We start from the raw sequence: 10,220 nt of genomic DNA, 5'->3' as shown, positions 1-10,220 counted from the left end.
CACCTCCATCTAAAAAGAAAAAGAAATACATTAAAAAAATAATCCACACCTTCATCTAAAAAAAATTCAAAAGATTTCGCACCACGGCCAACCAGCTTGCGCCACATGGCATAGCTGGTTGGCCGCCCTTCACGCGTAGCTTAGGGCATCTCCAACAGGTTGTATGTTAGTCTTGTTGGTAAAATGTCCATGTCATCAACCAACAAGCTATCATACAACTACTCCAATCTCTAAGTTATCCAATAGATGATGAGAAAATAGATGTGATTGCTCTCTATTTCACCTTGGAGCTTGTTCAAAGGTTGTTGGTTAATCTACATACAACTTTGCTCTCTCTCCGAATTTATTAAATGCCACATCATCACTATGTCCTAGGTGGCAAATTTACCGACACATATCTTATAACCGTTGGAGATGCCCTTAATGGGTTTAATTATTAGTTCAGAATATACCACGAAAATAAGAAAACCTGGAATTTGGGAATATCAAACCTGTGTGTCCAATCTACTCGCGCCTGAAGTTTCCAGTTGACCTTCTCTACCATAATGCCGTGTGTGTGCCCTTCGGCTTGAGCTTCAGCACTAATTTCTGAGCACACCGTAAGCATCCATCATCGCCATTGGGGTGGCAGAGTTTGCAGGGAGAGTCAACGCGGAAATGGATCTGGTGGTGGGAGCCTCGCAATCCACCGTGAAGTCTCTGGTGAGCAAGCTGGGCAGCCTGCTAGCCCAGGAGTACGCTCTGATCCGGGGCGTCCGCGGCGACATCCAGTACATCAGCGACGAGCTCTGCAGCATGCAGGCCTTCCTCACCAACCTCGGCACCGGCGACGAGGACCACGACGCCCAGATCCAGGACTGGGCGAAGCAGATCCGCGACATCGCCTACGACATCGAGGACTGCGTCGACGACTTCGCCCACCGGCTTCCCGACGACCCTGGCGGCGGCGGCGGCGGCTGCTGCTCCTCCGTCAACGTGTGGGTCCACGGCATCCTGACGTGGTATCCTCGACGCGAGATCGCCGTGAAGATCGCCGAGCTCAAGAACCGGGCCGAGCACGTGGGCACACGGCGCACCAGGTACGGCGTCCGCGACCCGGATCCGGGCAAGATCGGGGGGAGATCTGCCGGCGAAGCCGCATATCTCGCCGCCGAGAACCAGGTGTCGGGCTGTCAGCTTGTGGGCGTGAAGGAACCCGTGGGCATGGCTGACGCCATCAGCGATCTCGAGCGGTGGGTGAAAGATCCCAACAAGGCGAGGCGCGTGCTGTCCCTCGTCGGATTCGGTGGCGTAGGCAAGACCACCATCGCCATGGCGCTGTACCGCAAATTTGGGGGTCAGTTTCTGCTACAATGATTTGCCCGGTGATCTCAAGACTTGCTCATTGTATCTGAGTGTATTTCCAAAGGCGAGCAAAATTAGTAGGAAGCGGCTGACCCGACGGTTGATCGCAGAAGGTTTTGTGAGTGAGAAGCATGGGCAGAGTATCAAGGAACTTGCAGAGACGTACTTCAATCAGCTCATTAGAAGGAAAATAATACGAGCTGTGGAGCACAGCAGCAATGGGAAAGTGAAGACCTGCCAAGTTCATGACATGGTTCTTGAGTATATCATATCCAAGTCAAGTGAAGAGAATTTCATCACTGTAGTTGGTGGGCACTGGCTGATGCCAACGCCAAGGAACAAGGTCCGGAGGCTATCCTTGCAAAATCAACTTGTCTCATGTTCGATCAGTGACTGTATTCGGGAGCTTGAACCAGTTGTCTTCCCTCTCTTTCAAGTTTGGAATAGTGCAAGTGCTTGATCTTCAAGGCTGCAAGGGCTTCAAGAAGCATCATGTGAAAGCAATATCCAAAATGCTGCTTGTGAAGTTCTTGAACCTCCGGAGGACAGACATTAAAGAGCTTCCTTCCAAAATTGGAAGGCTCAAGCATTTGGAAACTCTTGATATACGGGAGACAAATGTCAGAGAACTGCCTGATTCTATTGTCCAGCTTGAGAAGATAAGTGACATACTTGGGGGAAACAAACACACACGAGAAACACTCAAGTTGCCTCAAGAAATTGGGAAGAAGCCAATGAAATCCCTCCGTATACTTTCAGGGATTGAGATTGTTGGAGGATCTAGTGGTATGCCGGACCTCCATGAATACACCGGGTTGAAGAAGCTTACCATTTACAAGCTGAACATCCAAGAGAAGGATCCAAGCTTCAAAACATTTGTTTCCTCCATCGAATACCTTGGTGGCTGCTCACTCAAGACTCTTTCCATAGATGACCAGGCCTCAGACTTGCTCAACTCACTAGATTCTCTGACTTCACCTCCCAAGTACCTCACCGGGCTTGAGCTGCACGGCATGCTGACCAAATTTCCTCAGTGGATCCAACAACTGAGCGACCTCAGCAAGTTAACTCTTTCCATGACAGTCCTCCGGACTGACACTATCGAGCTTCTGAGCAAGCTACCGTCGCTGTTTTCTCTCACCTTCTCCTTCAGTGCAGCAAAGGAGGTTCCATACTTCGGTGACATCCTTCACAAGAACAAATCTGACTCTGAAGGTGAGATCGTCGTCCCAGATGGAGGATTCGAGGCCCTAAAGCTGCTCCGCTTCGCCACGCCTGTCCTGCCCCTGCTGATCTTCTCAGAGAAGGCCATGCCGGTGGTCGGGCGGCTTGAGATGAGTTTCAAGGTGCTGGAAGGTGTCTTCGGCATGGACAACCTTGCCGGACTCCAGGAGGTGCATCTCCGGGTGAGCGACAAGGCTGGTAAATTCACCAGGTCGACGCTAGCTCGCCTAGTAAAGCAGGCAAGGAAGTCCGCCAAGGCGCCCAGGGTAGTAGTTGATGAATACTACGACGGGTTCAAATAAGTAAGTAAACGTGTACCAGTCTTCTTCTCACACGCAATATATATAATGTCTTCTTCTTCCTCGGTGGAAACATCATCGCGGCAACAAGACGACGCCAGATCCAACGAAGAGCTCCTCTACCACAAGTTCACCAACGTGGTGTCATCATGGCCGACCACGCCATCTCTTACCAATCACCCGCTCTACCGCCAACGGCTGGTATGCCCCCCTGGCGCCGATGCTCTCCACGATGGTGCCCCACGCGCCCCTCGGACATCGTCATCGCCACGGCGCCCCAAGTCCGGCACGACGTGGATAAAAGCGATGCTTTACTCCACGGTGCACCGGAGGGAGCACCCCGCGGCCGGCGGCTCCGGCCACCCACTCAACTCCCTCGGCCCACACGAGTGCGTCAAGTTCCTCGAGTACCAGCTCTACGTGCCGAACCAAATCCCTGGCCTCGACGAGCTCACGGACCCCAGTCTCTTCGCCACGCACGCCCCGTTTGTGTCGCTGCCGGGGTCCGTGCCCGCGTCCGGCTGCAAGGTCGTGTACGTGTGCCGCGACCCCAAGGACGCCCTGGTCTCGCAATGGAGCTTCGTCAACAAGTACAGGGCCAGGGACGGGATGGAGCCGCTCTCCGTCAAGACCGCCGCCGGTTTCTTCTGCGACGGCGCCACGCTCTCCGGGCCGCACTGGGACCATGTCCTCGGGTACTGGCGCGCGCACCTGGCGCAGCCGGAGCGGGTCCTCTTCCTCAGGTACGAGGAGATGAGCCAGGACCCTGCCGCGTGCGTGCGGAAGCTGGCGGAGTTCATCGGGCGCCCGTTCGCCATGGAGGAGGAGGAGGAGGCGGGTGCCGTCGACGCCATCGTCAACCTCTGCTCGTTCGACCACATGACTGCGCTCGACGTGATCAGGCGTCGGCAAGACGGAACTCCTGCTCGGTACGATGGAGAACAGTTGGTTCTTCCGGCGCGGCCTCGTCGGGGATTGGAAGAACCATCTGTCGCCGGAGACTGCACGGAGGATCGACGCCATCACCAAGGCCAGGTTCAAAGGTTCCGGTCTCATGCTTGACAGGCTCAAGTTCCAATATATTCCTTGGAGAAAGAGCACCCTAGCTCCCGCGACCTAGCTCCCGCGACTCCGCCGCCGCCGCCGCCGCCGCGGCGGCGGCTTAGCTCGCCTCCCGTCCTCCACCCCTAACCATGGCCTCCTCTCCCACCACCAACCACACCCCCTCTGATCCCTCCCCAGCCACCAACTCCCCCACCCCTCCCCACCGTCCTAGCTCCCCTGCCGATCCAGATCGAGAGCTGCTGACTGCCGGTGCTGAGGATGAAGACGGGGACTCTCGCGCGCACTCCGAGGGTTGCCTTGGGATCCTCCCTCCGCTCAAGCTGCCACCACCTCCAGATCGGCTCCCCCCGAACTTCACGCCGCCGGTGGTGACCGACGCATCGCAGGCATCTACGGAGAAGGGGTGGGTGGAGGTCGGGGGCCAGCATCGCCGGAGGTTGGAGAGGCTACCTGCCCCGCCCCGCAAGAAGGAGACCGACCGCGTCCTCGCTTTCAAGCGGAGAGCTTATGGGCTCTGCTTCCGTTGCTTGGCAGAGGACCACTTCGTCGCCGACTGTCGTCGGCCTATCACCTGCCTGGGCTGCGGCCGCGCTGGGTATCGCGAGCGTGGCTGTCCGGACCACCTCCCTGCCAGCCATGGTCATCTCCACAGCGCCCTGTTGCCGCCGGCTGCTCCTCACCTCCCCACACACCCGCCCCAAGCTCCTTCACTGCGGTTGCAGAAGCGTTCGTGGGCCTCTGTTGTTGCTGCTCCGACTAGGCTCGTCCAAGGGGTCCCTTGTAGCAATTCCGGCGCCCCTTGTTCAGGTCTGTCCGACCCCGACGAGTCGACCTTGGCTGCTGATTTGGGACTGCTAAAACCCCTCTTTGCAGCTCAGACCGAGGCGCTACGTGCCGAGTTGCAGGCTTTGGTTACCGCTCGTGCGGAGGAGGTTGTTCAACCCCTCCGCGACATGGCCGTTGCTTTGCAGGGTTGGGCGGCCCAGGTCTCGGGCCTCTTGGAGCGGCTGGAGGCTATCAGTGGCAAATTTGTTGATTTGCCGGCCTTCAATCAGTCTCTTGAGGTGCGAGAGGGAGGGAATATGGGGAACGGTGGGGGATCTTCTTCCTTGGCGCCTTTGGATTTGCCTCCTCCCTGGTGCGAGCATGATGAGACGGCACCCTTTGTTGTTGCCGATGGTAAGGATGTCAGTGACGCGGGAGTGGCCGGGTGCTCGTCTGAGGTTCTGGCAACTATGGCACTACCTGCAGATGTTCTTCCAGTGGTGGATGTAGTTCTACACGAGATTGTAATTCAAGGTGAGGAGGAGCAAGCTAAGGTTGCTGAGATAGTCACATCGAGCAATAATATGGAGCATATTGAGGTGGCCTTGCCTGATGGTTTGGTTGGCGAGGTGCCTCCCTTTGTCTCCTCTTCGGTGACGCTTGCTTCAGGGGGCACTACCAATATGTTGTCTTCTGGGTCCGAGGAGCCACTTGGTGATATTGGTGCGCCATCTACCACCATGTTGGATGAGTTCCTAAGCAGTTTCAGTTGCGCGGCGCCGGGGTCCTTGCTCGAAGAACCGATTCATATGCAGATTGACGGTGCATCTACTTGTTCCGAGAGGCGTAGTGGACGTTTGGATAAGAAGAACAGAAACGGCAATATTCCTACTGCCAAGCGCGCTGAATATAGGTTGGCGGAGGCTTATGGGGAACCGCCGAAGGGGATGACATCTAAGAAAGGCTCCGAGGAGGATGTGCAAGAGAAGATGAACTCTTATCTTCGGATGTACAAGAAACCGCTTACGCCGACGTCGATCCAGGCAATTCGTGCATTGGTGGAGGCCAATGGTTGATCTCATTTTTCATAAGGTTAGGTGCGAGTTCACTTCTTGTCGTAGGCATGTTCTTGAGGTTGCAGTGGTTGTCTTGGTCGGGTATGTTGTGTTGACGATGGTCTTGGGCCTCGGCACCCTTGTATCTAGCTCGGACGATGTCCCTTGAGTGCTAGTCCGGTGTGTGGGGTCTTCGCCGGTTTCCCTTAATTAACCGATGCCATGTATGGTTTTTTGGTCCAGTTTCCCTTATTAACCGGACCAACTCTTTTCTTCTATATGCAATGCGGGAGCTCCCTCTGACGAGGTTTCGTAAAAAAAAAAGAGGTTCCGGTCTCTCTGTCTAGCTCTTGACAGGGTGTAGTAACGCTGTTACTCAATCGTCATCGTACGTGCTACAGAGCAGGCCATTGCTGCAAGCAAGTTGTCGACACCAACCGTGACCGTTCTCATTATTAAGAAATATGGTTGCTAGATATTGATGTTATATTATTGGAATGATTGTGAAATGTGGCTGCTACCAATAATTCTTGCACTGCAGTATCAAGTCTCAGTCAAGTGATATAGTATAAGAATAAAAAAAAAAGAAAACTGAAAAGAAAATTTGTGTACAAATCTCCATGCAAGATCAAAGGAATATAGCACTGATTGAGACTTAGCAAAACTGTATATCAGGTGCACAAGTGTTTATGCAGCGTTACTCGATTAATTCATCACGATTATCATCCTTTCATCAATAGTTGTAACACGACCTGCATCAGTCATATCGCATTGCATAACTACTCCTACTCCTTCCATCTCAAAATAATTACATATCTCAACTTTAGTACTCCCTCTATTTCTTTTTACTCCGCATATAAAATTTGGTTGAAGTCAAACAACAAAAAGTTTGACCAAATTTATATCAAAAAATATGAACATCTACAATACTAAAATTATATAGTAAATACATTTCATGGTGCATCTGATAATATTGACTTCGTATTGCAAACGTTGAGACTTTGGCCAAATTTTATATAAGAGAGTACAACATTATAATAAATTTAGTACAAAGTTGAGACAGTTATTTTAGAACGGAGGGGGTATTTATTAAGTTTTTATTAACGCTGAGATATGTGGTGCTGGTCTAGCCAAGTTTAGGGCCGGAATAGCTGAGCTGAGCAAAATTTTCGGATTTGATAAAAGTTTTAAACTAGGGTCCTGTTTGCCGAACTTTCATAAGCTGTTCGATTTGATCGATTTTCACAGCGGACAACATGCATTTATTGATAAATGGTGTGGTAGTGTCTAACTAGCCATAGATTCCTGACTGGACCAAGCACCGACCAAGCTTTTTATGGTGTAAAAAGCTCAATATTATTTTGAAATGGAAAAGCTCAATATTATAAACCTCTTCCATTTGCTTGTTCCCTGCTTGTTAGTTGTTACTCACATGTCCCTGATTCTGCTTTTTAGGTGCATAAGCATTTATTCAAATCTATCAGATTTTGCTTTCCCTTCTCCCGTTCCTTCAGTTCCTACCCCGACAAACTGTGCAGGTATTGCAGGAACTAGCATTTGAAGTATAAAGAGCTCCATGGCATTGGCATGTGCGAACCGGCGGAAAATGCTAGTTTACATAAGTTCTGCTATAGGTGACACCTGATCGCCGCTGTATTTCCCTGATTAACTCTCGACGTTTATGGTTGCTCGAGGACGTTCCATTGAAGCAAACCGTTCACACAACAAGCTGGTCTGGTCCTTCTAACTCTCATCTTCTGTCAAGTGCAACGCCCTTCTTCTGTTTTTCTTCTCAAGCTGCTAGAGCCAATATTTTGCTTTGACTGTATGCTATAAGTCTGAAGCAGCGTAGATATTTCCTATATGATTCAAATTGAGCTTTTGGCTACAACTTCCGAGTTCCGAGTAACGAGAGAATTAGACGACAAAAGCTTCTCCCATAACCACATCTTGTCTTATCACTTCAGGAATCAGGATCACTATGGAAAACCACACGCACATGCAAGGGTATATTAACGAGTCTGTCATCTGAACTTCCCGAGTTAAACTAAATTAGAGAGGATTCACGCGCATGCACGTCAAATAAAAACTTAAAAAATGTATTACTAGTACTAGTTAATATTGTCCCTCTTACAATGCCTCTCACCAATCACCATCAATCGAATAAATGGACTACTTTTCTAGGACATACTACCATGCCTATGTGAAGAAGCCTCAGCATGTAATACATACCCCTTTCCCTCTTGGTACTATTCAAACTAGGAAAGAGCTAACTGACCGAATCATTTGATACTCATTTCCCTCTTTGTAACCACTATAATAACCACTCCTACTAGTCTACTACTGTGACCCACACTCTGGGGGATACCCATTAGGGTACCTCCTCGAGTCAACGCAGTAATCATAAATCTTGTGTTTCTCGTCCACCTCCATGAGCTTCCGTTGCCCCACTTCATCCAAGACGTGGGTGAACCAGCTGCTGTCACTGGAACCTCGGCCACAGATCCAGGCGGTCTTCTGCGAGACGCAGGAAACGGCGCTGTAGTTCCGGAAGAGCGAGGTGAACGGCGCCTGGGACCAGTCGGTCTTGACGCGCCCACCCTGCGTCGCCCAGTCCTCGGCGTTCCAGATGCTGCTGTACAGCCTCATTGGCTGGTACAGCGGGAAAGGGATATCTTTTCTTTGTTGGTTCTTCATCTGCCGGACCGGCGTGCCATCGACAAGTATCCTGCACACAGAGGTGATTTGGGTTTAATTAGTGCTTTTAAATTCCAGAGTTGCTTAGTACCACTATCACAACACTTTTAGAATGAGGTCCACTACTTAACGAAATCAACGATGTTACATAGAATGCATATTTTTTGAGCTTATACTCCATCTCTTAACTGTCATGTGAAAAGATGAGGTAAGACGACATGTTAAAACTGCGCTACTAGCACCACATATGTATGCTGGAAATTACGAAGAACTAGTTATATTAGCCGGATAGCAAGAGGGAAACTTACAGTATCTCCTTTGGGTTCCAGAGGATGGAGTAGGTGTGGAAATCTTGAGTGGGATCAAACCAAAGCCGGTACTGCTTCTCCCGGCCGCCTCTTCCCCTGGCGTAAATGTTTGTGTGCAAGGTGTATGGCTCGCCGGAGCTGTTGCCCAGGAATTCGAGGTCGACCTCATCGTGTTCTTCCCATGGCCCCTCTGTCAGCATCTGCAGCACAAGGAACTAATGGTTAACCCGAGGATACATATGGCTGCATGCATCGACTGTCAGCATCTGCAAACCAATAACATGAGTGGCATGAAATCTAGCAGGTTCACTTCAGGATCACTTACATAGAGCGTGGTGATGGTGCCGGCCGAGTCTCTGGGGACGAGCTTGATGTCCATGTCGAACCTCCCGAAGAGGTGCATGCTCTTGGAGCGGAATGCAGAGGTCGTCCAGCGGTCGAGGGACAGGGAAACGGTTTGGCGGCCGCTGCTATCGTACTCTACCTGTGTGTTGCCCCATAGTAGGTCAAGGTTGTCTGTCATGTCACTTGCTACCGGGGAAACTGCGAGGATGATATAGAAAGCTTCTACTAGTGAGGCTAGGAGACGAGCCCTCCTTGCTCGTCGCGCCATGGTATTCTACTTCTACCGGTGTTAACTGTTAAGTGTGGGTGAGTGTGCTGTTTGAAATGGTGTACGTACACTTATATAGACAAGTGAATTGGGCCAGTGGGTGACCAGTGTGTCTGACAAACTGTAAACGAAATCTAACATAGCATAGCATTGGATTCGTCGAATATATAATGAGCTGGATATCTTTGGCTGGTTGATGAAGAGGTTGGTATAAATTGAATAAAAGTGACTTGAAGCAAAGCTCAAGTGGGAATAACAAAGTTTGCAGTTGACTAACTGGAGTACTTTCTATTATTGATGGGACCAATCTGAGCTTCCCCACGGTGTCCTCTGACAAAACTAAGCTGGCCTTCTTGGGAGCCGAACGAGGGTTTATGCTATGGCATGGAGATGGTTTTAGGCCCCTTATTGTTATGTGGGTAAAAATTCTAGATCTATTCAAACTGGACCTAAAACGTAAACTTGAAGGTAAGTTTCTATCCATTGATGCTTTGTTAACACTTGACGCACTATATATGCTTAAGAGCATCTCTAGCAGACCCTTTATATATATTGCGGACCCTTATAGCGCATTCACAGTTTGTGGCTGTCTTTGGATACGGGCCGAAAATAGCCGCGGCAGAACAACAACCGAATATGAACCCGCAAAATTTGAAATCACACATTCGCGCGAGAAATTGAACTAGTTCAGTAGAACTACCAGCACTTGAACATCTTAAAGAGTCATCCAAAGTAGAATTTTTACAACTAATATTTGGAGGAGCAGGCGCCACCATAACCCTAATTACAGAACTGGGCTCGCCAGAGTCGGGGGAATTGCGGCGGCGATGTTGTGGCGGCAGAGGAGCTC

At 50.5% G+C, this 10,220-nt stretch overlaps 1 protein-coding gene and 2 pseudogenes across 1 annotated transcript; 2 read left to right on the top strand and 1 right to left on the bottom strand.

The window, feature by feature from the left end:
* The first annotated feature begins 532 nt into the window (after nt 1-532).
* On the top strand, nt 533-2,932 carry LOC123051164 (disease resistance protein Pik-2-like; annotated as a pseudogene).
* On the top strand, nt 2,916-3,987 carry LOC123055520 (cytosolic sulfotransferase 5-like; annotated as a pseudogene).
* A 3,682-nt stretch (nt 3,988-7,669) lies between these two features.
* On the bottom strand, nt 7,670-9,370 carry LOC123048331 (xyloglucan endotransglucosylase/hydrolase 2-like). The gene is made up of 4 exons (XM_044471457.1): nt 9,083-9,370; nt 8,758-8,957; nt 8,394-8,480; nt 7,670-7,799 (listed from the first exon to the last, which is right to left on the bottom strand). The coding sequence occupies exons 1-4, from the start codon at nt 9,368-9,370 to the stop codon at nt 7,670-7,672; spliced, it is 705 nt and encodes a 234-aa protein (XP_044327392.1).
* Nucleotides 9,371-10,220: the final 850 nt, after the last annotated feature.

The sequence above is a fragment of the Triticum aestivum genome, chromosome 2D (assembly GCF_018294505.1).
Source record: "Triticum aestivum cultivar Chinese Spring chromosome 2D, IWGSC CS RefSeq v2.1, whole genome shotgun sequence".
NCBI classification, from domain to species: Eukaryota; Viridiplantae; Streptophyta; class Magnoliopsida; order Poales; family Poaceae; genus Triticum; species Triticum aestivum.
This window is presented reverse-complemented; position numbering and strand designations above follow the sequence as displayed.